Genomic DNA, 27,213 nt, shown 5'->3' on the forward strand with positions numbered 1-27,213 from the left:
GTGTCGCACTGCTTTGCTTTATCTTTGCACGGTCGCAGTTGTAAATGAGAACCTGTTCTCAACTGGCCTACCTGGTTAAATAAAGGTCAAATAAAATAAAAGGTGAAGAAGCCAGATGTGGAGGTCCTAGGCTGGCGTGGTTCCACATGGTCTGCGGTTGTTAGATATTACTGCACTGTCGGAACTAGAAGCACGAGCATTTTGCGACACTCGCAATAACATCTGCTAACCATGTGTATGTGACCATTAACATCTGCTAACCATGTGTATGTGACCATTAACATCTGCTAACCATGTGTATGTGACCAATAACATCTGGTAACCATGTGTATGTGACCAATAACATCTGGTAACCATGTGTATGTGACCATTAACATCTGGTAACCATGTGTATGTGACCATTAACATCTGGTAACCATGTGTATGTGACCATTAACATCTGGTAACCATGTGTATGTGACCAATAACATTTGATTTGATGCCGGTTGGACGGACTGCTACATTTTCTAAAATGACGGAGGTGGCTTATTGTCGAAAAATGAACATTGAATTCTCTAAACAGCTCTGGTGGACATTCCTGCAGTCATTTTCTCTCTCTGTGGATCTAACCTTAAGAAGTTCTGGAAACTGGTTAAAGACCTGAAGAATAAACCCTCCTCCTCACATCTGCCCATGTCCCTTAATGTTGATGATGTGGTTGTTACTGACAAGAAGCACATGGCTGAGCTCTTTAATCACCACTTCATTAAGTCAGGATTCCTGTTTGACTCAGTTTCTCCCTGCAGGCAGTCACTGAGTCAGGTGCTAAAAGAGCTCCTTAAACTTGACCACAGAAAAACATCTGGGTCAGATGCTTTAAGGTTGCTGCCCCTATCATCGCCAAGCCTAACTCCGACCTTTTTAACCTGTCTCTCCTTTCTAGGGAGGTTCCCATTGCTTGGAATACAGCCACGGTTTGTCCTTTATTTAAAGGGGAGATCAAGCTGATCCTAACTGTTATAAGCCTATTTATATTTTGCCCTGTTTATCAAAAGTGTTGGAAAAACTTGTCAATAATCAACTGACTGGCTTTCTTGATGTCTATAGTATTCTCTCTGGTCTGCAATCTGGTTTCCACTCAGGTTATGAATGTGTCACTGCAACCTTAAAGGTTCTCAATGATGTCACCATTGCCCTTGATTCTAAGCAATGTTGTGCTGCTATTTTTATTGACTTGGCCATAGCTTTTGACACGGTAAACCATTCCATTCTTGTGGGCCGGCTAAGGAGTATTGGTGTCTCTGAGTGGTCTTTGGCCCTTTTTGCTAACTACTTATCTCAGAGTACAGTGTATAAAGTCAGAACATCTGTCTCAACCACTGCTAGTCACCAAGGGAGTACCCCAAATATTCTCAATTTACATCAACAACATCGTTCAGGCAGTAGGAAGCTCTCCCATCAATTTATATGCAGATGATAGTCTTATACTCAGCTGGCCCGTCCCCAGATTTTGTGTTAAATGCTCTACAACAAAGCTTTTTTAGTGTCCAACAAGCTTTCTCTACCCTTAACCTTGTTCTGAACACCTCCAAAACAAAGGTAATGTGGTTTGGTAAGAAGAATGCCCCTCTCCCCACAGGTGAGGGTTTAGAGCTTGAGATAGTCACTGGAATGAGCTGCAACAAACACTCAAACCGGACAATTTTATCTCTTCATTCAAAGACTCAAACATGGACACTCTTACTGACAGTTGTGGCTGCTTTGCGTGATATATTGCTCTCTCTACCTTCTTGCCCTTTGCTGTTGTCTGTGCCCAATAATGTTTGTACCATGTTTTGTGCTGCTACCATGTTGTTGCTACCATGCTGTTGCTACCATGCTGTTGTCATGTGTTGCTGCCTTGCTATGTTTTCTTATGTGTCTCTTTATGTAATGTTGTGTTGTCTCTTTTTTTCATGATGTGAGTTTTGTCCTAATATATATATATTTAAAAAATATTTTTACTTTTAATCCCAGCCCATGTCCCTGCAGGAGGCCTTTTGTTAGGTCATCATTGTAAATAATAATTTGTTCTTAGCTGACTTGCCAAGTTAAATAAAACATGTAAATAATGACAATTGCACGCTCCCTCAATTTGAGACATCTGTGGAATTGTGTTGTGCTACAAAACTGCACATTTTAGTGGCCTTTTATTGTCCCCAGCACAAGGTAGACATGTGTAATAATCATGCTGTTTAATCAGCTTCTTGATATGCCACACCTGTCAGGTGGAGAGATTATCTAGGCAAAGGATAAAATTCTCACTAACAGGGATGTAAACATTTGATTTCAGCTCATGAAACCAACACTACATGTTGCGTTTATATTTGTGTTCAGTGTAATTATTAAATTAGATGTGCTAGATTAGGGTTGGAGTGAACCTACAGGATGGTAGCTCTCTACAAACTGGGTTGGAGAGCCCCGTCCTAGGCAACAGATCGCAAAGCAGCATCCCCGCTCAACTTTCTGGAAATGGCAAGTTCACTTTCTCATCCATAAACACGGTCAAGTGTGAATACGGTTCAGCAGCTCAAATCAGCAGAATGTATGGCATTGTTATTAGGAAGGACGACATCTACCATGGATGGATCACTAAAAATGTATTTATGATCACACTTCATCAATAAAAATTGTATAGGGAGACCTATAGATTTGGCAGCCAAGCACGAGTTATCAGTGAGACATGACATTGAAATATTTTCACGCCTACGATGAAAACCTCCAGGCTTCTGTCATAAGTCAATTAAATTTGAAAAAAAAAAGAATTAGAAGGGGCAGTTTGGAAAAACGAATCCTTTGTGAATCATCCTCTGAAATAATACACATGCTTGGATAATTACAAAACCAACATCTCTAATAACTGTCCAAATAGGGCTATAACACGGCGCGCTGGTTTGAGTGTGTCAAGAACTGCAACACTGCTGGGTTTTTCACACTCAACAGTTTCCTGTGTTTATCAAGAATTACTCCCCATCCAAAGGGACATCCAGCCAATGACAGGCCAGTGGTCGAAAACGAGTAATTGATGAGAGGACAAAGGAGGCTGACACGGATTATGCAGAGCAACCGACAGGCTACAGTTAGTCAACTGGCAATCCAGTACAACATTGCCCAAAGACCCATCAAAGAATGCACAACTCGTTGTACGTTGACACGAATGGGGTATGGTAGCCGACAACCTTAGTTCCACTTCTTTCAGTAAAAAACATTGGGACCCTTGATAAAAAAAATAGGGCTGAGTTTGAATGCCACAGGATATCTGAACATCATTGCCAATCAGGTGCCATGGCAGCATTGTATCCATCTGCGACTAGATTTTTTTTACTGCGGAATAATGCCACAAGGCTAGGATTGTCCAGGAATGGTTCCACCAACATGAGTGAATTCAGCTTACTGCAGTGGCCTGCCCAGTCATCAGATCTCAATCCAATTGAGCATCTGTGGGATGAGATGGAACGAGCTATTCAGAGTAGAGATCCACTACCAGCCAACTTGACACAACTGTCGGGAAAGCATTGGAGTCAACACAGGCCAGTATCGCTGTAGAAAGCTTTCGACAACTTGTAGAGTCCATGCCCCAATGAATTGAGGCTGTTCTGAGGGCAAAAGGCCGTGCAACTCAATATTAGGAAGGTGTTCCTAATGTTTTGTACCCTCAGTGTGTCTGTATACGATGGTGTAAAGACAATGGAAAGTATATAAATAGATAAGGTGTTTACAGCAGTAGTTATAGAAGATGAGCCTTGGCTTGAATACGCATGCTATTGATTACAGTAGAACAAGCTAATCAGTACCAGTTTAGAGTGGCCACTTGGTAAATGTTGTGTGCCGTTTTATAACGTATTAATTTATCAAAATATTAGCAACCAAGAGGGTGCCCAATGTCAAAACTCTTGGTTGCATCGAAGCTAGCAAAATATAAGTAATCTGAACACAAGTTCAAGAGGAATACCTATGTGAGAATGCTGTTCATCGACTACAGCTCGGCATTCAACACCATAGTACCCTCCAAGCTCGAGACCCTGGGTCTCGACCCCGCCCTGTGCAACTGGGTACTGGACTTCCTGACGGGCCGCCCCCAGGTGGTGAGGGTAGGCAACAACATCTCCTCCCCGCTGATCCTATAATAATAATAATAATAATATATGCCATTTAGCAGACGCTTTTATCCAAAGCGACTTACAGTCATGTGTGCATACATTCTACGTATGGGTGGTCCCGGGGATCGAACCCACTACCCTGGCGTTACAAGCGCCATGCTCTACCAACTGAGCTACAGAAGGATCCTCAACACGGGGGCCCCACAAGGGTGCGTTCTGAGCCCTCTCCTGTACTCCCTGTTCACCCACGACTGCGTGGCCACGCACGCCTCCAACTCAATCATCAAGTTTGCGGACGACACAACAGTGGTAGGCTTGATTACCAACAACGACGAGACTGCCTACAGGGAGGAGGTGAGGGCCCTCGGAGTGTGGTGTCAGGAAAATAATCTCACACTCAACGTCAACAACTGAAAGGAGATGATTGTGGACTTCAGGAAACAGCAGAGGGAACACCCCCCTATCCACATCGATGGAACAGTAGTGGAGAGGGTAGCAAGTTAAGTTCCTCGGCATACACATCACAGACAAACTGAATTGGTCCACTCACACTGACAGCGTCGTGAAGAAGGCGCAGCAGCGCCTCTTCAACCTCAGGAGGCTGAAGAAATTCGGCTTGTCACCAAAAGCACTCACAAACTTCTACAGATGCACAATCGAGAGCATCCTGGCGGGCTGTATCACCGCCTGGTACGGCAACTGCTCCGCCCTCAACCGTAAGGCTCTCCAGAGGGTAGTGAGGTCTGCACAACGCATCACCGGGGGCAAACTACCTGCCCTCCAGGACACCTACACCACCTGATGTTACAGGAAGGCCATAAAGATCATCAAGGACATCAACCACCCGAACCACTGCCTGTTCACCCCGCTATCATCCAGAAGGCGAGGTCAGTACAGGTGCATCAAAGCTGGGACCGAGAGACTGAAAAACAGCTTCTATCTCAAGGCCGTCAGACTGTTAAACAGCCAACACTAACATTGAGTTCTTTGTCTCTGTACTGACGCTTAGCTTGTTTGATAGCCTTGCGGAGGGAATAGCTGCACTGTTTGTATTCGGTCATGTTACCAGACACCTTGCCCTGATTAAAAGCAGTGGTTCGCGCTTTCAGTTTCACGCGAATGCTGCCATCAATCCACGGTTTCTGGTTAGGGAATGTTTTAATCGTTGCTATGGGAACGACATCTTCAACGCACGTTCTAATGAACTCGCACACCGAATCAGCGTATTCGTCAATGTTGTTATCTGACGCAATACGAAACATATCCCAGTCCACGTGATGGAAGCAGTCTTGGAGTGTGGAGTCAGCTTGGTCGGACCAGCGTTGGACAGACCTCAGCGTGGGAGCCTCTAGTTTTAGTTTCTGTCTGTAGGCAGGGATCAGCAAAATGGAGTCGTGGTCAGCTTTTCCGAAAGGGGGGCGGGGCAGGGCCTTATATGCGTCGCGGAAGTTAGAGTAACAATGATCCAAGGTTTTTCCACCCCTGGTTGCGCAATCGATATGCTGATAAAATTTAGGGAGTCTTGTTTTCAGATTAGCCTTGTTAAAATCCCCAGCTACAATGAATGCAGCCTCCGGATAAATTGTTTCCAGTTTGCAAAGAGTTAAATAAAGTTTGTTCAGAGCCATCGATGTGTCTGCTTGGGGGGGATATATACGGCTGTGATTATAATCGAAGAGAATTCTCTTGGTAGATAATGCGGTCTACATTTGATTGTGAGGAATTCTAAATCAGGTGAACAGAAGGATTTGAGTTCCTGTATGTTTCTTTCATCACACCATGTCTCGTTAGCCATAAGGCATACGCCCCCGCCCCTCTTCTTACCAGAAAGGTGTTTGTTTCTGTCGGCGCGATGCGTGGAGAAACCCGTTGGCTGCACCGCTTTGGATAGCGTCTCTCCAGTGAGCCATGTTTCCGTGAAGCACAGAACGTTACAGTCTCTGATGTCCCTCTGGAATGCTACCCTTGCTCGGATTTCATCAACCTTGTTGTCTAGAGACTGGACTAATTGGCAAGAAGAATGCTAGGGAGTGGTTCACGGTGTGCCCGTCTCCGGAGTCTGACCAGAAGACCGCCGCGTTTCCCTCTTTTTCTGAGTCGTTTTTTTGGGTCGCTGCATGGGATCCATTCCGTTGTCCTGTTTGTAAGGCAGAACACAGGATCCGCGTCGCGAAAAACATATTCTTGGTCGTACTGATGGTGAGTTGACACTGATCTTATATTCAGTAGTTCTTCTCGACTGTATGTAATGAAACCTAAGATGACCTGGGGTACTAATGTAAGAAATAACACGTAAAAAAAACAAAAAACTGCATAGTTTCCTAGGAACGCGAAGCGAGGCAGCCATCTCTGTCAGCGCCGGACTTATACTGTCAATGAACTTTCTCTAACCTAGATCACGAGCCTATGGTGATCTCTAGGCCTAATGACAAACAAATCATCATTATCATGTTGACACTGTTAGGTATTTCAAACGATTAGACCGAGCTACTAATGTAAAATAGCATAAGTTATTTGTTTAGCTATTTATTGTATATGCTATCTATTCTAATTTGGACTTTAACTGTATCAAAGTAGGCTATATTATAACAAAATGAATGTTGTTTTAGAGAACAGAGACGATAGGCCTATTAGTAATTATGCCATTTTAAATGTATTTCCAGGCAGAGGAGATGGACACCTCAGAAGACCTGCAAGATGACAACCTGATCAAGCGGGACCACTTCCACAGTTCTAATAATGAGCAGCAAGATGGACATTTGGTAGTTAGGAGGAATGTAATATTAGAACGAACAAAATTCAACCAAAGACAACAGGAAGTAGGAGAGACAGCTGATGATTTTATCTCTGCACTTCATTGTTTGTCAGAACATTGTGGTTATGGAGCTCTGCTCAGTGAGATGATAAGAGACAGACTTGTCATGGGATTACATGACAGAAGATTGTCCGAGCAATTACAATTTGACCCAGAACTAACACTGGATAAAGCTGTCACACGCATTCGTCAAACTGAACTTGTGAAAAAGCCACAGGACCTGCCAGAGTATACCTTCAAAGCTACCAGCAATGCAGCAAATGTAGAGAGTGTGCTTTCACATAGCAAACAGCAATTCCCAGCCAATGTCCAGTGCCAATCAGAGAAGAATCAAAACTCAGAAAGAACACAACAACCTCAAACAACGCAGGAGAAAGAAGAGGAGCCCGTAGATACTGATGACTCTGATGATTGGATCGATGGTTTTAGTCCTGGAGGAGAGAAGCCACACTACTGCTTTGACTGCGGTAAGAGCTTTAGAAAAGTGAGGGATCTTATAAGACACCAGAGATCACATACTGGAGAGAAGCATCACCACTGCCCGGTTTGCGACAGACGTTTTGCTCAATTAGATAAGCTTAAATTACACAAAAAAATGCATATGAAAGAGAAACATGTCACACAGACGGAAGAAACTAAACTGAAGGTAGACCGTGTGCACACACAGCAAAGAACCACCAGCAGAGGCAGGCAGAAGACTAAAATGCGTGCAGAAACACCAAGAAAAATAGTCCAGTCACAGCCAGGAAAAGAATTGTCTTGCAAAAGTTCAATTAGAAAGAATCAATACTCAGAAAAACTGCAACAAACCCAAACAATGCAGGAGAATGAAGAGGATCCTGAAGATACTTCTGATGACTGGACCGAGAGTTTCAGTACTGTAGAGAAGCCATACATCTGCTCCGACTGTGGTAAGAGCTTCAAACAAGCGAATCGTCTTATAAGACATCAGCGAACACATACAGGAGAGAAGCCTTACAACTGCCCTGACTGTGACAAAAGTTTTGCTCGATTAGATAATCTTAAATTACACCAAAAAACACACATGAAGGAGGAACGTAATTTCCACTGCTCTGACTGTGTGAAAAGCTTTGTCCGACTGAAGCAGCTTGAAAAACATCAGCTAACACACAAGAAAAGTTTTGAAAGACACAGGATACATTTAAGCAAAAGAAAACAATTTCTCTGCACAATTTGCGGGAAGGAGTGTCGCAACATGAAAATACACATGCGAATACACACTGGCGAGACACCGTATCACTGCACTGAGTGTGGGAAGAGTTTTCCATATACAAAATCATACCAAAGACATATACTAACACATAATACCTCTGGAGAAAGAGCAACCTATCCTTGTTTGGAATGTGGAAAGTGTTTTACTCGCAGAGATGGCATGTTGAGACACGTGAGGAGGATTCATACTGGAGAGAGAAATCATCAGTGCAAAGACTGTGGAAAGCGATTCTTTCGAAAAGAGACACTGAAGAGACACATGCTAGTTCACACTGGAGAGAAACCATACCAATGCTCTGTCTGTGGGCAACGCTTCTCCCAAGATGGAGACAGAAAACGCCATGAGAAGAGGCACTACTCTGGTGTCTCAAATTTCCTCGATTTATAATGCAGAAGTGGTGGAGGTACAGTAGCCTAGTGGTTAAGAGCATTGGGCCAGTAACCGAAAAGGTTGCTGGTTCAAATCCCCAAACTTACTAGGTGAAGAATCTGTCGGTGCCCTTGAGTAAGGCACTTAATCCTAATGGTTCCTGTAAGTCGCCTTGAATAAGATGTCATGTAAATTGTGTTTGGCATTGCAGGAAGTGGGAACCTACCTAATCACTGTGATTTGATAATCTAATAATCTGTTAACTACAATGTTGGTGGCCTGGAATTGGCACCACAGACTGTTGAAGACACTCAGACGGACTGTGTATTACTGTCTTCATAGCAGTATTTATTTTTTCAAAATCAAGGGTTGTAACCAGTTCAGGGAACCGGACTTAAAACATGGAAAATAACTACATTATTTGAGTAACACTAACTGAAAACGAAAGAGATCTATACTGTTCCGGAACAGAACCATTATTTTAAAAGCATGGGAACCAGTTAATAACATTATTTAAAGTTTTCCAGTCCCACAAAAATCGCAAACAAAGCCCATATGCAAAGCCCTCTGTCACTCAAACTTATTCCAGCGCCTGCCTGCCAGTTGGAAGTCTTTGCCAGTGAGTGCGTGTGTGTTTTGGAGACCTGCCCCTCCCCTCTGAAGCATAGGTTACTGTAGACTACTGATGACGTAACAAGTGTAATTAAAAAAAAAATAGGCAGAGCTATTTAATACAATTATGGATTGATTTATACAATTGGTCAGAACAGTGGAGAAAAAAAGTAATGTTCAGAACGAAATGATTGGACCCATGTTTTTAAATATATATGTGTATGTGTGTATGTGTGTGTTCAAATAGCAATTAAAACAATCTGTTCAAGGACATAACGTTAAGTCTGATATAATATTAGCAATTTTGGTGCCACGATTACCATTTTCCCATTCACTATAATGATGGATCTTGTTTTCTGGAAACAGCCTGCAGTAATGCCGTCGGCCTTGAACTTCGTGAGCAGGGTGCAATTGCGGCCTGCAATTCGGGGCGTTCGAACCCCTCTTTATACTTCTATTTGTAAGTTTTTAAGTTACGAGAGGCAGGGGCGCTCCAGTACATTAGATGGCATTAATGCACAAAAGCGTTGGATGCCAGCCGCGGATAAACCCCACAGAAGAAGGGAGGGGGCGACAAAGATAGTCAGGGGACGACCGGTGGACAGTGTCCTTCGCCTCCACCTGTACTGTTAACGATGGTCCCAATCACATTTCTGTTGAGTTCTGTTAACGACGGCGAGGGCAGGCGGGAGCGAAGGACACTGTCTACCGGTGTCGCTAGCTAGTAAGCAGGACTCCGGTATACAGCAGGCCGCTCGCAAGCTAGCTGAGATGCGAGGCGACCGGGGCACTGTACTTCACCCCAGCCTGTTGGGCACAGTTTTCCTGCAATTCTGTTAACGGCAGTGAAGGCAGGCGGGACCCAAGGACACTTTTGGGCTTTCTATACTCTGCATTCAGACAGTGAAAACGTCTGTAAGCACTTTACAACGGTTAAACATGCATGTGATTTGCATATCCAATGTTTATTTGACCTTGGTCACCACCATACAGTTGCGCACACACACCATATAAGTATTTTTGTGCACAAAGGATGGACTTGTGGTTCTGAAAGGTAAGAACAAATAATGTGGTAACCTATGCAATAGGAATATCTACACAGGAAAGAATGGCATAGCATCTATATATTCACATAACAGCATACATACATAAACATCTCGCAGAGAGCGAGATAGCTAATTACTTTACAGGCGAGATTGATGGCGAGCTCTGATCTGTGACTGGTGCCACAGAGTAATCAATTTTACTGCGCATGCGGGAGCGCTGACGACAGTCTGAAAGTTCTAGAATCTCTGGCCATGACTTAACACGAGCGTGACATTTGAAAACGCAGCGCTAAAGTGCGCATACAGACTAGAAATTAACCGACTCTAAACAATAACATCTAATGCAAAACACATGAAATACAAGCACTTATAAACGACATGGAGTATCTGAAATGTACATAAACTGCAGCAGTACTATACAGCTACAAATGTAACAATGTAAATTACACAGGAGGTTGGTGGCACCTTAATTGGGGAGGACAGACTTTTTGTAATGGCTGGAGTGTAATCAGTGGAATGGTATAAAATAAATCAAACACACGAGCTGTGTTCGAATACCCATACTAACATACTTAATGAATATATACTACATACTATATACTATTAGTTCATTTTAGTATACTGTAAACGAACGGTATGGTTTCAGTTGAGCGTACTAGAACTTCGTCTGTCTACCGGACGTTGATGCAGTTGCTATGCAACCTCTTGCTAGCTTGTTAGCATAACAAATGACTAGCTAACATTTTAAGAATCAGAGTAGATAGCTAGAATGAACAATGTCCATCGACACGCACAACGACTATAGTACTTAGCAAAGAATAATGTCAATAATCAAGTCAATAAACGTTGGGTAGTTGGTTAATATACTGCCAGGCAAGTTCGATGTATTAGTAGCCAACTAACGTTAGGTAGCTAGCTAACATACCGGTACATACTGCTGTAATGCTATGGCGTTCGTAAGGATAGCGTAGCAAACAAATTGTCAGGCAACATAATGTGTAATCATTACTTTATTACATTGCTCAACATTTTCTTAAAATTGTTCATAATTAGATAAAGCAATGAATTTGTATTTTGGTGTATTTAGTACGACATCCGGGAACTTTTGGCATACTAACTATGACCAATAAGCATACTATATCCTCAATTCACATCACAAAGAGTATGGTTAGTGCAGTTAGTATGAGTATTCGAACACAGCTACGGTTTCCATGTGTGTGATGCCATTCCATTATCTCCTTTGCAGACATTATTAAGAGCCGTCCTCCCCTCAGCAGCCTCCACCGAATTAGGCCTCAGGTAATTGCTTTCAGTCAATCACCATAACATAGCATTAACCCTCTCTAGACAATAAACCCCACAACTCACTTATTGGATGCACAAACAATCTTCCTCAAACACACTGATAACCCTACCGGCATCCAAACGTGCGTCTTCGTCTGCCGACAACAATTCGGATGACCATCCTACCCATGCTAGATTATGGAGACGTAATTTATAGATCGGCAGGTAAGGGTGCTCTCGAGCGGCTAGATGTTCTTTACCATTCGGCCATCAGATTTGCCACCAATAGGACACATCACTGCACTCTATACTCTTCTGTAAACTGCTCATCTCTATATACCTGTTGCAAGACCCACTGGTTGATGCTTATTTATAAAACACTCTTAGGCCTCACTCCCCCCTATCTGATATACCTACTGCAGCTCCTCCACATACAACACATGTTCTGCCAGTCACATTCTGTTAAAGGTCCCCAAAGCACACACATCCCTGGGTCGCTCCTCTTTTCAGTTCTCTGCAGCTAGCGACTGGAACGAACTGCAACAAACACTCAAACTGGACACTTTCATCTCAATCTCTTCATTCAAAGACTCAATCATGGACAGTTACTGATAATTGTGGCTGCTTTGAGTGATGTATTGTTGTCTCTACCTTGCCCTTTGTTGGGCACAGACAACAGCACAATGTTTGTACCCTGTTTTGTGCTGCTACCATGTTGTGTTGTTGTCATGTTGTGTTCCTACCGTCATGTGTTGCTGCATTGCTATGTTGTCATCAAAGGTCTCTTTATGTAGTGTTGTCTCTTCTAGGGTTGCACATTTTGGGGAGTATTCAGAGGTGGAAACTTTCTGTGGGAATTAAGGGGAATATATGCAAATTAATATCATTTAAATGTAGATGTTTTTTTGCATTGGATATATTTACCATATCGAGACAAACATAAACCTTTTACCTTATAAGTAGACATAATTGCAAATGATTAAATCATTCCAATAGAAATAAAAACAACTATTTAGTTATGAATTTAACTTTAATTAAATGAGTTGAATCTTCACATGGGATGATTTCACTGAACAACAAAAGGGAATATTGAATTATCCCCAATGATCCATCGCATCTCCCAAAAATGTTTTCAACATACATCTTCTGTAAAATGATAGTCTAGAAACTAAAGCTTTGGTTGTCTTCCTCTCAGGCTTCCATGTCTTCTCCCTGGACCTCCTCAATGTCCACCTCTTGAACATCAGACTCTGAGGCCTCATCTTCACTGTCACTTTCCAACCTTTTTGAGGATGTCAGGCTCAAAAAGCTTCAAATTTGCCCGGATGGCCACCAATTTTTCAACCCTTGTATTGGTCAGCCTGTTGGGTGCTTTGATGTGTGTGTTGTGTCTCATTAGTGTGCAAGATCTTGAGAATCCGCTCTGTGATTGAGGAATGCACTGTACCTGCAGAGGGTTGCAATTCCATTGAATTGTGGATTGTTTAACCAAAATATGCCACAAGAACTAGAATTAGCTTATGTATATCCCACACAAAAAGGTTCACTGTTGTAAGCAATTTTTTTTTATGAATTTAAGCAAGATTCCCCAAATTCCCGGATTTAACTTCCCATTGGAAAATTACCGGAAAGTTTCCGACCCTTTGCGACTCTACTCTCTTCTCATGATTAACAAACTATAGTTTTGTCCTATATTTTAATTTATTTATATTTTTAATCCCAACCCCCATCCTCACAGGAGGCCTTTTGCCTTTTGGGTAAGCCGTCATTGTAAATAAGAATTTGTTCTTAACTGACTTGGCCGACATGCTAATTTTCTAATCGATTAAACATTTTATCTTAATACAATTTTATGTTCCCAAAACTAAAATGTTACGTTTTGTAGACTTTACCCTTTGCCAAAGTAAAAAAAAAAACAACCTTTGTTTAGGAGTGCAAAGGCAAATTGAGTTATTGCACACGCACACTTCCGAGTAGACGTTCCCTAACAGAAATATGCACATGAATGCTAGAACGCGCAAATAGGATTGTGCTTGGTTTTGCCCATCTCCATGCCTGTTCTGCCCAATATGACTAATTTGTTCTGTTTGAAACGACGGACTGTCATCTATCTTGGTTTAGTTATAAACATCTTTGGCCACTCTGTCCTGGAGTGGGAGGGGTCAGAGTCCAAATGTGCATTCGGGCACTCTGATTGGTGGTAACCAGGAAGCCAAGAGAAATCACACTAACCGGACTGTGGGGAAAGTCACAGGCATGGGCTTTTTAAAAATGTTCTTTCACTTCCATCAAATCTAACAAAAAGCTTTTAATTGCTCCCAGCAAAAGCTGACAAACTTTTGTGTATAGAAGAGCACTGCAGACTTCTTTTGGTTTGCAGGCTCTGGTTTTACCCGCACTCCTTCTGTTGGGATACAAAACACACAGAGAAAATGGCAGAATTTGAGGGGGAAGGACTGCCCCCAAAAATGCAGGAGAACCAAGGTGAAGAGGAGCTCAAAGAAGATATAGATGAATCCTAAGCCAAGCAGGATGCAAGATGTTGCAAGTTTAGAAGAAAAGCTAAATGAAGGTTCACAAATGTGTACAACACCTCATTGAAAGACTACAAAGACTTCACCATGACCAACAATAGATGAAAGGAGATTCTACTCTTAAGAGTTTGGGCTAACACATTTGCTGGATGAAATAGAACAATTTGAGAGATACGTTAGACTGAGAAAGAAAATGAAGGGGAAGGGTGGGGATGTATTAGAAATACAAATACTCACCACACTGTCCTGGCTGTCTGGCTTCATAAAATACAAGAGTCTAACTGTCCAAAGGTAAAGATCACTTCTACTGTAAATAAACCTTCTCTAGCCTAGATCACTACCCAGTGGGCAAAATCTGGTGGAAAATACTTATATATATATGACTATTTTTATGATTTAAAAAAAATATATATTTTTTTTTATTTCACCTTTATTTATCCAGGTAGGCTAGTTGAGAACAAGTTCTCATTTACAACTGCGACCATCGTGACCAGTGAACTGAGATAAGGAGGAGCTTTACCTAGCATGGACTTGTAGATGACCTGGAGCCAGTGGGGGTGGCGATGAATATGTAGCGAGGGCCAGCCGACTAGAGCATACAGGTCGCAGCGGTGGGTAGTATATGGGGCTTTAGTAACAAAACGGATGGCACTGTGAGAAACTGCATCCAGTTTGCTGAGTAGAGTATTGGAAGCTATTTTGTAGATGACATCGCCGAAGTCGAGGATCGGTAGGATAGTCAGTTTTACTAGGGTAAGTTTGGCGGCGTGAGTGAAGGAGGCTTTGTTGCAGAATAGAAAGCCGACTCTAGATTTGATTTTAGATTGGAGATGTTTGATATGAGTCTGGAAGGAGAGTTTACAGTCTAGCCAGACACCTAGGTATGTATAGTTGTCCACATATTCTAGGTCGGAACCATCCAGGGTGGTGATGCTAGTCGGGCGTGCGGGTGCAGGCAGCGAACGGTTGAAAAGCATGCATTTGGTTTTACTAGCGTTTAAGAGCAGTTGGAGGCCACGGAAGGAGTGTTGTATGGCATTGAAGCTCGTTTGGAGGTTAGATAGCACAGTGTCCAAGGAAGGGCCAGAAGTATACAGAATGGTGTCGTTTGCGTAAAGGTGGATCAGGGAATCGCCTGCAGCAAGAGCAACATCAATTGATATATACAGAGAAAAGAGTCGTCCCGAGAATTGAACCCTGTGGCACCCCCATAGACTGCCAGAGGACCGGACAACATGCCCTCAGATTTGACACACTGAACTCTGTCTGCAAAGTAGTTGGTGAACCAGGCGAGGCAGTCATTAGAAAAAACGAGGCTATTGAGTCTGCCGATAAGAATACGGTGATTGACAGAGTCGAACGCCTTGGCCAGGTCGATGAAGACGGCTGCACAGTACTGTCTTTTATCGATGGCAGTGATATCTTTTAGTACCTTGAGTGCGGGTGAGGTGCACCCGTGACTGGCTCGGAAACCTGATTGCACAGCGGAGAAGGTACGGTGGGATTCGAGATGGTTAGTGATCTGTTTGTTGACTTGGCTTTCGAAGACCTTAGATAGGCAGGCCAGGATTGATATAAGTCTGTAACAGTTTGGGTCCAGGGTGTCTCCCCCTTTGAAGAGGGGGATGACTGTGGCAGCTTTCCAATCCTTGGGGATCTCAGTCGATATGAAAGAGAGGTTGAACAGGCTGGTAATAGGGGTTGCGACAATGGCGGCGGATAGTTTCAGAAATAGAGGGTACAGATTGTCAAGCCCAGCTGATTTGTACGGGTCCAGGTTTTGCAGCTCTTTCAGAACATCTGCTATCTGGATTTGGGTAAATGAGAAGCGGGGGAGGCTTGGGCGAGTAGCTGTGGCCGAGGTTGGAGTAGCCAGGAGGAAGGCATGGCCAGCCATTGAGAAATGCTTGTTGAAGTTTTTGATTATCATGGATTTATCGGTGGTGACCGTGTTACCTAGCATCAGTGCAGTGGGCAGCTGGGAGGAGGTGCTCTTGTTCTCCATGGACTTTAGTGTCCCAGAACTTTTTGGAGTTAGAGCTACAGGATGCAAATTTCTGCTTGAAAAAGCTGGCCTTTGCGTTCCTGACTGACTGCGTGTATTGGTTCCTGACTTCCCTGAACAGTTTCATATCGCGGGGACTATTCGATGCTATTGCAGTCCGCCACAGGATTATTTGTGTTGGTCGAGGGCAGTCAGGTCTGGAGTGAACCAAGGGCTATATCTGTTCTTAGTTCTGCATTTTTTGAACGGAGCATGCTTATCTAAGATGGTGAGGAAGTTACTTTTAAAGAAGGACCAGGCATCCTCAACTGACGGGATGAGGTCAATATCCTTCCAGGTAACCCGGGCCAGGTCGATTAGAAAGGCCTGCTCGCAGAAGTGTTTTAGGGAGCGTTTGACAGTGATGAGGGGTGGTCGTTTGACTGCGGACCCGTAGCGGATACAGGCAGTGATCGCTGAGATCCACATTGAAGACAGGGGAGGTGTATTTGGAGGGCCAGTTGGTCAGGATAACGTCTATGAGGGTGGCCTTGTTTACAGATTTAGGGTTGTACCTGGTGGGTTCCTTGATGATTTGTGTGAGATTGAGGGCATCTAGCTTAGATTGTAGGACGTCCGGGTGTTAAGCATGTCCCAGTAAGGGTCACCTAACAGTACAAGCTCTGAAGATAGATGGGAGGCAATCAATTCACTTATGGTGTCCAGGGCACAGCTGAAGGTGGTCTATAACATGCGGCAACGGTGAGAGACTTGTTTCTGGAAAGGTGGATTTTTAGAAGTAGAGGCTCGAATTGTTTGGGCATAGACCTGGATATTAAGACAGAACTTCTAATGTTAACATGCATGAAACCAAGGCTTTTACGGTTACAGAAGTCAACAAATGAGAACGCCTGGGGAATGGGAGTGGAGCTATGTGCTGCAGGGCCTGGATTAACCTCTACATCACCAGAGGAACAGAGGAGGAGTAGGATAAGGGTACTGCTAAAGGCTATAAGAACTGGTCACCTAGTGCGTTCGGAACAGAGAGTAAAAGGAGCAGGTTTCTGGGTGAGGAAGAATAGATTCAAGGCATAATGTACTGTACAGACAAGGGTATGGTAGGATGTGAATACAGTGGAGGTGAACCTAGGCATTGTGTGACGATGAGACAGGTTTTTTATCATTTAGACCATGTGAGGTCACCGCATGTGTGGGAGGTGAAACAAAATGGCTAGCTGAGGCATATTGAGCAGGGCTGGAGGAGTGAAATAAGACTATCACTAACCAAAACAGAAGTGGACAAGACATATTGACTTTAGGGAGAGGCATGCGTAGCCGAGTGATCATAGGGACCCGTGGGTAGCTAGGTGAGCTGGAGACACAGCGAATCAGACGGGCCGGGGTTAGCAGAAGGGCCTTAGGGGGGCGTCGCGATGGAAGAAGTCTGTTGCAGCCCCCTCGGACGGTTACGTCGGCAGACCAGTCGTGTTGGATCGGCAGGGCTCACTGTAGGCAGTAAAAGGGTCCAGGCCAATTGGCAAAATAGGTATTGTAGCCCAAGAAATTGGCTGATGGGCCTCATCAGCTAACAGTCCGATATGCTCTAGACAGCTAGCGGGCCGCGGCTAATAATATTGTACTGTAGTATTGTATAATGAATGTTTATGTTGGGGTCAATGGAGGGATAACAACTAGGTGTATGGGATGTTACTCAGTGAGGAAGGGACCTTACATTCGGTTAGAACATGTTATTGTTGAATCTCATGGATCCTTGGGAGAGAGGAAAGGGCTAACCACCTGGTTTCAGTCACTGATAAGGCAGCAGTGAATTAGGGAGGAGTGAGGAATTCAGGCTGAGGTCAGGTCAGATGAAGTGAGAAAGAACATTCACCACTTAAGTTCCTGCATAGCAACAGAGATGTATTGGCTGTCTAGAGGTGCAAGGAGTGGACACCTTCTAAAAGGAGGGTATAAATATATGACCTGACTGCAGTTCGGGGTTGTAATTGACTTCAGTGGGAAAATGATCACCTTCGATGACCACTGGCACACTGGAGAAGTGTGCTCTTTACGGATAAATCTCAGTTTCAACTTTACCGGGCAGATGGCGTCATGTGGGCGGGCGATTTGCTGAGGTCAACTTTGTGAACAGAGTGCCCCATGGTGGCGGTAGGGTTATGGTATGAGCAGGCATAAGGCTCGAACAACAAACACAATTACATTTTATCGATGTCAATTTGAATGCACAGAGATACCGTGCCAAGATCCTGAGGCCCATTGACGTGCCATTCATCCGCCACCATCACCTCATGTTTCAGCATGATAATGCACGGCCCCATGGGATACTCTGGATCGACATGCATGACAGCATGTTCCAGTTCCCGACCACATCCAGCAACTTCGCACAGCCATTGAAGAGGAGTGGGACAACATTCCACAGGCCACAATCAACAGCCTGATCAACTTTATGCGAAGGAGATGTGTCACACCCAGTGGCGATTTTAGCATGTAAATCTTGGTGGGGCAAACAAAACAAAAAATGTGAGATGCCTGCCAGCAAAGCCACGACACTACACAACACTAAACAATATATGAATTGCACTATAACGGTGACAAACGGTGCCCACAAACTGTTAGAGCCTACATAAAGCTGTCCCAACATAAAGCTGCCCTACATAAAGCTGCCCTACAGCAGAGTCCCAACACCAGTCCCAACACCTTACCACTGCTGCACCTGGCTATCAGCAAATCCTTGTCTGGCAGAGAAACAGTTCATTCAGCCTAATTGACTGCCTTTATAAAAACATAGGTGATATGGCTGACTTGCTTGAACAAATGTGGTTTCTACTGACAATTGAGATGTACAAACTATGGCATAAGGGGATGACAAGCGGATAAGAGGCAATCCGTAATTTCGATTAAGACATTAATGAGAAAGCTAGGACGGATTTGGTCACTATAACTATTTGTTCGGCACTTTTGAAATGTACAGCAACAGAATTCAGATCATGGGCCATTCTTACAGTGTATACCAAGTCAGAACTGTAGGATAAATAAAGGGGCTATATAAGCAGACAATGAAAGCTCTTACAATATTCAATGATTACATTTCTCAAAAACAGGTTATAGGTTACATGTGCACCACCAAGTCAGAACAGTAGGTGAATTTAAGAGGTGAAAATAGACCAAATTATTAGGGTGAGGCACATGGGCCACTAACAGCTTACTACACAAAATAAACGTAGTATTACTTTCTAATCTACAGTACACATATCTCCCTGGCATATTACATAATTTATGCAGCAGCATACAATACATTTTTGGGCTCACCTTGTTGTGCTGTGCTCACTTGGACAGGAAGGTGGTGCAGCTGTCCATCGTGGGAGAATGTTGTCATCAAACTTTGTCATCAAAGTCTGCTATTCTCTGGATTCATGGTGCTTTCAAGACAACTGTAAACCCAAAAGAAAGAAAAAAGGTTGAATCATAATGACGTCAGTGATCTTCAGGTTGTAGCTCTAGAAAGAGGTCCGAATTCCAGATTTACAATTCCAAGTTGGATGAGAGTTTTTACCCAGTCGTAGCTCGTTTTCTCTGATTTCCCAGTTGTCTTCAACTCACTAAAGTCAGATTTTGCAGTTGTTTTAAGCGTGGCACAAATCCTGCTTAATTGACAGCATGGCCAATATTGAATGTTTATAATTTTAAACTAGGAAAAGAGACCCTTAATCTTGTCCAATGGCCGATGAGCACCGATACGTTTTATCTATAATTTCTCTATATTATTTATCTTCATATGACAAGGATTAAAAAGGATTTGCCAGTAGATTGTCAACTTGATTTATGATGATGACTGCTAGCTAAGATTTTGTCCAATCAGTCCAATCAAAGCTACTGTAGATATAACGTGACTTTACGTCATTTTATCTGTGGCCAGTGACCTTGAGGCTCCTTGGATGGGCACTTCTAATGTAACTCTATGGCAGCACCCAAGGGGCTTGAATTTTTGAGCTCTCCCCTTAGACTTGGCGGTGACGCAGTGTATCCATGAGTGACAGAACACTAAGACAATCACAGCGCAACGCTCTGTATTTTCTGCTAGCTTGCCCCACCACCACAGAAAACACTGAGCTAGCCTGAAACACCTGCACTTTGGAGCTGCCTTACTCAAGAAAACAAAAAAGAGACCATGTTTGTACAAGGCTTTATTAACTAAATTATACATTTTTTCACATTGTTTGCAAACTGATATGTGACACATATTAATGTCAAAATAAAATGCAAAAACAGGCAACCCCCCCACCCCCCCAAAAATATATATATTTTTTTTGCAAAAATGTGGGGCACAAAACAGGGTCGCCACTGGTCACACCAGATACGGACTAGTTTTCTGATCCACGTCCCTACTTTTTTAAAAAGGTATCTGTAACCAACAGTCATGTGAAATCCATAGATTAGGGCCTAATCAATTGACTGATTTCCTTATATAACTGTAACTCAGTAAAATCTTTGAAATTGTTGCATGTTGCGTTAATATTTTTGTTCAGTATACAATCAAGCCGTTAAAACCCGTATATAACCCAACTCTTGTTTTGCATTGTTAATGTTGATGATAATCTAATTTCTCTTCTCAGTGGATTAATAATCTGGAGACAAGCGGCAGGTACGGCTCATGGTTTTACAACGTCCAGGAGCTAAATGCATTATTACCTCCAACTTCTCCCAATTCACATTTCTAATTGACCACCCTGACATATCAAGCTTGAACGGGCCCTGCGTTTCAACTGATAGCCCTGCTAGGGTATTATAGCCTACATTGGCTATCTGAACTTTTCAAGTGGGTCAAACTCCTTGCTGTGGCCACTCAGGTTTGGCTGTCCTCGGCATAACCAAGTGTTCACATATCGTTCTGGGTTCCACTGCGGAAGAGTCGAGAGTGGGCCCATGGAGTTTTATAAACATCAAGGCAGACACAAGTTGAATTACATTTTTTCAACATTCTGATTGGCGAAAGTGGTCAAGCATATTTCTTTTGTTTGTCATTTTATAGCCCCGCTCCTCCGCGCTCAGGCACCACGACACCCCTGCACTATGTTTCCTTACCTTAAGTGTCCACAGCAGCACAGGCAATAATATAAATACATCATTTGAAGAACATACTCGGTTGGGGTAGATGTTCACATTGAAATTAGACTAACTAATTATGGTATTGGGTATGCGATGAAGTTTCGAAATTTAACATACTATAAAACGTAATCTTTTCGCATACTCAAAATGCTTACTATTTAAAACGCAAGTAAGGTATTCGGACCAGTATTTCAAGATGATGGCCGACGGGATACTGCAAACTGGTGGAGCAACTAAATTATCTTTATAACTTATTCTGTGTGCGATATTAAAACAATCGGTTCAAGGACATAACGTTGCATCTTGTGTAATAGAAGCGATTGTTGGTACCAAGTTTATATTTTATTTTTTATTTTTTTAATGTGCACGAATATTGAACATTTCCCCATTCACTATAATGGGGATCCTGAGAGGATTCCTGTGAGTGGGCAGAGACTAATAGAGAGTGATTGAAATAATATGTGCTTCAGTAAGGTAGGTTTATTGGCATTCATACAGTAGCTATGGTTGTCAATTGTACTACAAAAATGTATCTAAAGTCCCAGAAAAGAGAGGTTGTGGTGGCAGCGGCAGATACATACTTGGGATTGCGAGGTTTTACTGCAGAACAGTTGCAGGGGGTGTTGAGTGGTCATGTTCTGTCCTCCCAGGCCGTTGGTAGGGTAATACAACAACAACAAACATATTTTTTACTCTCCCCAAATTGTATAGGACCATATCACAAATAATTTAATGTAGGTAGGCCGTGAATGGCCTCAAACTCCAGTACAGTAGGCGGCGGTGTATGCATCTTAAATTGGATGCGATACACCAACACAATCCAGAAGAAGTGGCAGTTTGACGTTTCAACATGCATGTGATTTGTATATCCGATCTTGTCTTCTCGATTCGTTTTCAATCGGTAGTTTAGCTTTCTGTATGTGTGTCTTGTTCTTTCGAAACCTCATCACGCTGCGTCTGGTGTGGAGAGAGGACTACCTAACCAGCCAGTGGGATAGATATGCAGTAGCAACAACAAGGATCGTGTGAAATGATGGGCTTTTTATTTTTGTTTCACTACGAATCAAATCTAACCAAAAGCTTAAATTGTTACAAGAAAAAATAGACAGCGGTTGTGTATAGAATAGCACAGCAGACTTAGTTTTCAGCTTGTGGTTTTACCCACACCCCCTCTGATCAGATACAAAACGCACATCAGGGAAAATGGCGGACTTTGAGAAGGACGAAGGACTGCCCCAAACAATGCAGGAAAACCAAGATGACGAGGAGCCTCAATATACTGATGACGCTAAGCCAAGCAAGACGCAAGACGACGCAAGTTTGGAGGAAAGGGTAATTGAAGAGGTCAGAAGGTACAACAATTTGTACAACACCTCATTGAAAGACTATAAAGACTTTACCATGACCAACAACAGCTGGAAGGAGATAGCCAAAACTCTGAGAGTAGAAGAACAGATTTGCAGGACGAAATGGAAGAACTTGAGAGACCGATATGTTCGACTGAGGAGAAAAATGAAGGGGAAGAGTGGGGATGCAGCGTCAGAAATACAACCACAAATACTCACCACGCTGTCCTGGCTGTCTGGCTTCATTAAACACAAGGAGACGAAGGTAAAGACTATTACTTTCAATTAACCTTTTCTTGCCTATATCACTAGCCTATGGTGATCTATAGGCCTAATGACAAACAAATCATCATTATCATGTTGATACTGTTAGGTATTTAAAACGATTAGACCGAGCTACTACTGTACACATGTAAGTAATTTGTTTAGCTAATTATTGAATGCTATCTATTCTAATTTGGACTAAAACGTATCGAAAAGTAGACTTATATTATTACAAAACAAATGTTTTAGAAAACAGAGACGGTAGGCCCACTAGTAATTATGCTATTTTAAATGTATTTCCAGGTAGAGGAGATGGACACCTCAGAAGACCTGCAAGATGACAACCTGATCGAGCGGGACCACTTCCACAGTTCTAATAATGAGCAGCAAGATGGACATTTTGTAGTTCGGAGTAAAATACGAGCTAGAGCTCCCGGAAAGAGAACACCATCACATAGCAAAACAGTACAGGAGAAGGAAGAGGAGCCCCTAGATACTGATGACTCTGATGATTGGATTGAGGGTTTCAGTCCTGGAGGAGAGAAGCCACACTATTGCTTTGACTGCGGTAAGAACTTTAGAAAAGTGAGGGATCTTATAAGACACCAGAGATCACATACTGGAGAGAAGCATCACCACTGCCCTGTTTGTGACAAAAGTTTTGCTCAATTGGATAAGCTTAAATTACACGCAAAAAGACATATGAAAGAGGAACATGTCACACGGCTCGAACAGGCTGGACTGAATGTAGACCGTGTGAACACACCGCAGAGAACAGCCAGCAGAGGCAGGCAGAAGAGTCAAATTCGAGCTAGTGCACCAGGGGGGGAAATGGTCCAGTCACAGCCAGGCAAAGACTCGCCTTGCAAAAGTTCTGTTAGAAAGAATCAACATGTAGAAAAAGGACAACAACCCCAAACATCACAGGAGAATGAAGAGGATCCTGAAGGTACTTCTGATAACTGGACCGAGAGTTTCAGTACTGTAGAGAAGCCCTACATCTGCTCCGACTGTGGTAAGAGCTTCAAACAAGAGAATCGTCTTATAAGACATCAGAGAACACATACAGGAGAGAAGCCTTACGACTGCCCTGACTGTGACAAAAGTTTTGCTCGATTAGATAATCTTAAATTACACCAAAAAACACACATGAAGGAGGAACGTAATTTCCGCTGCTCTGACTGTGTGAAAAGCTTTGTCCTATTGGAACAGCTTGAAAAACATCAGCTAACACACAAGAAAAGTTACAGCTGTTCAAAGTGTGAGGAGAGGTTTTCAGACCTGGTTGACTGGAAAGCACACTTTTTAGTACACAGAGAGATCCTCCACTGTCCTGACTGTGACAAGCAGTTCTTGTACAGGGGACTTTTTGAAAGACACAGGAGAACACATTTGAGAAAAATAGAAACATTTCTCTGCACAATATGTGGGAAGGAGTATCGCAACATCAAAATACACATGCGAGTACACACTGGAGAGACACCGTATCACTGCACTGAGTGCGGGAAGAGTTTTCCATACATAAAATCGTACCAAAGACACATACTAACACATACCTCTGGAGAAAGAGCAACCTATCCTTGTTTGGAATGCGGAAAGACATTTACTCGCAAAGATGGCATGGTGATGCATGTGAGGAGGGTTCATACTGGAGAGAGAAATCATCAGTGCAGATACTGTGGAAAAAGATTCTTTCGAAAAGAGAAACTTAAGGTACACATGCTAGTTCACACTGGAGAGAAACCATACCAATGCTCGGTCTGTGGGCAACGCTTCTCCCAAGATGGTGACAGAAAACACCACGAGAAGAGGCACTACTCTGGTGTCTCAGATTTCCTCGATCTATAATGCAGAAGTGGGGTTGCAGGAAGTGGGAACCTACCTAATCATTGACAATTTAATAATCTGTTAGCTAAAATGTTAACAGATTATTAGGATTTACAAAACCCTATTGTTTTTCCTTCTGACCTCTTCAATTACCTTTTCCTCCAAACTTGCGTCATCTTGTGTAAGATTTACAAAACCCTATTGTAATGGGAATTTTAATGTTTGTGCTTTTCTTATAACTAATTTCTGTGTTCTATTCATGTGCTGTTCTATAAACCAATTTCTGTGTTCAACCAATTTCAAGTGGTTGACTCCTATCAGTAACTGCAATTTGGCAGTATACCCAGACATTGTTTTGAGAACAAACAAAATATATCTCATTTTCAAGGTCTCAGTTTAGAGAGAAGCCTCGTGAGGTGTTAGTCTGTCACATGTTATGAACCAGTATTGGTCGGTCACATGAATGAAACAAAACAGTAATGATTAATTAATTATGCTAAATCATGCAAATATAACTTGTCTGTGTAGAGCCATATATAAGACAACTGCTGGGACTGCCCAAAAAGAGCTCCTGATTAACATGTGTACTATGGTGCATTGAGTTAGTTGGAACCTCTCCAGTGCGCTGACAAATGAACAATGATTAATTTAAGATTGACTTTGAGTGTTCTTGTGTAAGAATTTCCACAAATAATTAGTTCCACCTGAAATTTACCCTGAAAATATTACTATTATATATTTTCCCATTAAGCTTTTCAGCAATTAACAATGTGTGCAGTAATTTAGATTGGAGTCTGTGCCTCGCTAGCAGTAATAGATATGTGCATGCAGGCAGCCTGCTTGCTGGAGTGCATTGGTCAACTTTCCATACAGCAGTTGGGACAGAGTGCAGGTAGTCTGCACAACAATACAGCTGGAAAACAAAGACAGTTTTTTTTGTGTACATTTTGAGAAACTAAGAAAAGATTTGACTGCTGTGGTATTTCCTGTTCTCCTGCAATCTTGTTTTACATTTGTAAGTAAAGCAGTGGCATGTTTGGGAGAAGAACATCAAGGAAATGTGTTCTAAACAGATATCAAAATGGATTATGGTCATTGTAGTTATTTACCACGTTTGAGTTAAACTAGGTTGAATATTGTTTTAATAAAAACTCTGCCTCCCAACTCTGTGGCAGGGTAGCCTAGTGGTTAGAGTATTGGACTAGTACCTGAATGGTTGAAGGTTCAAATCCCTGAGCTGACAAGGTACAAATATGTAATTCTGCCCCTGAACAAGGCAGTTAACCCACTGTTCCTAGGCATCATTGAAAATAAGAATTTGTTCTTAACTGACTTGCCTAGTTAAATAAAGGTACAAAAATAAAAAATAAAATAAAAAAATGGATCCTGACTTGATTTCTGACTTGAATGATTAGAGAAACAGTGCGTTAGGCTCACATACACAAAACAAACGAAATGCAATTCAAGTAATTAAAGCCTCGTCGGTTAATTAGTTTTTTAATAACAAAACGAAATGTTGGTTAATCGCTCAGCACTAGTAGATTCTGACTTAAATATTTTACTGTGAGTTATTGTTCTGTTGTGTCCGGCATGCCCACATTATGCCAATCGTAAATGTATTTTACATGCTGACAGTAATTGTCATGGTGTGTTGCGGGCCCTCTGGAAAGTCCTAAAATATGCCCCTGCCGTAGTGGTGGAAAAGGATGCAAAGTATGAGCAAGTTGCTCTTTTTTGAAGACATCTCTATAGGTGGTTACACGGTTTACGTGCGTGCATGTTCGTGTGCGTTCATGTTCGTGGGTGGAGTCATTTTGGGGGGCAGCGGACACTTGCGTTACGCCCACAGAGGAAGTCCGCCTTGTGTAGTGTATATCCATTAGGTGGCTTGAGGAGCCAAATTAGTTTACCAAGCAAAATGGGACGAAGCACTATTTTCTTTACTCTAGCTAGCGTCGAAATTGAACTTCCGGATCCGGTGTTAGATGCCCTTTTTTTTTATACAACGGGTGGTTCTAATCCAAAATGCTGATTGGTTAAAACCGCATTCCAGGCAGTGTCTATTCCACAAAATGATTATCTTCACTGCAGATCTGACCCATCACATGATTCTTCAAGAGGACCACTACACTCCAGATCGCATTCTGTGCTCAGAGGTCCTTGATGACGATCTACCCCATCACACCACTCATATTAATCATTAATCAAATAAAACAAATACAAATATATTGTATTCCAGTATTTCTATGCATGTAATGTCTGTGGGTGAATTATGAAACAATTACTGTATGCAGTAGGCAGGGTAGCCTAGTGGTTAGAGCGTTGGTCTAGTAACCGGAAGGTTGCAAGTTCAAACCCCCGAGCTGACAAGGTACAAATCTGTCGTTCTGCCCCTGAACAGGCAGTTAACCCACTGTTCCTAGGCTGTCATTGAAAATAAGAATTTGTTCTTAACTGACTTGCCTAGTTAAATAAAGGTTAAAAAATGAAGTAGATTTGTTTTTGCCATTGCTTTATCTATTTTAAATGTAAGAATATGTTTCAGATTATGGTGTCTATGGAAACAAATATACATTTAATGAACAATGTTTTCAATATCCAACTTTATCCTCTGCAGTACTTTTTACAGTACACTCTTAGAAAAAAAGGTGTC

The 27,213-nt window shown here is 42.5% G+C and overlaps 2 protein-coding genes across 2 annotated transcripts in view; both read left to right on the forward strand.

Annotated features, from left to right (window-relative positions):
- Positions 1 to 27,213, forward strand: part of LOC118375674 (zinc finger protein 585A-like) — a 45,820-nt gene that overhangs the window by 1,772 nt on the left and 16,835 nt on the right. Inside the window, exon 2 of the mRNA XM_035762283.2 lies at positions 6,782 to 12,459. Within this exon, the coding sequence (XP_035618176.2) occupies positions 6,782 to 8,554 (1,773 nt within the window). The 3' untranslated portion in view covers positions 8,555 to 12,459. Of the gene's footprint in view, positions 1 to 6,781 lie in introns of the transcript that reaches the window.
- LOC118375688 (zinc finger protein 791-like) lies at positions 21,821 to 25,944 on the forward strand. Its single transcript, XM_035762282.2, has 2 exons — positions 21,821 to 22,734; positions 23,037 to 25,944. The coding sequence occupies exons 1-2, from the start codon at positions 22,327 to 22,329 to the stop codon at positions 24,579 to 24,581; spliced, it is 1,953 nt and encodes a 650-aa protein (XP_035618175.1). The 5' UTR covers positions 21,821 to 22,326; the 3' UTR covers positions 24,582 to 25,944.

The sequence above is a fragment of the Oncorhynchus keta genome, chromosome 37 (genome assembly GCF_023373465.1).
Source record: "Oncorhynchus keta strain PuntledgeMale-10-30-2019 chromosome 37, Oket_V2, whole genome shotgun sequence".
Classification (NCBI taxonomy): domain Eukaryota; kingdom Metazoa; phylum Chordata; class Actinopteri; order Salmoniformes; family Salmonidae; genus Oncorhynchus; species Oncorhynchus keta.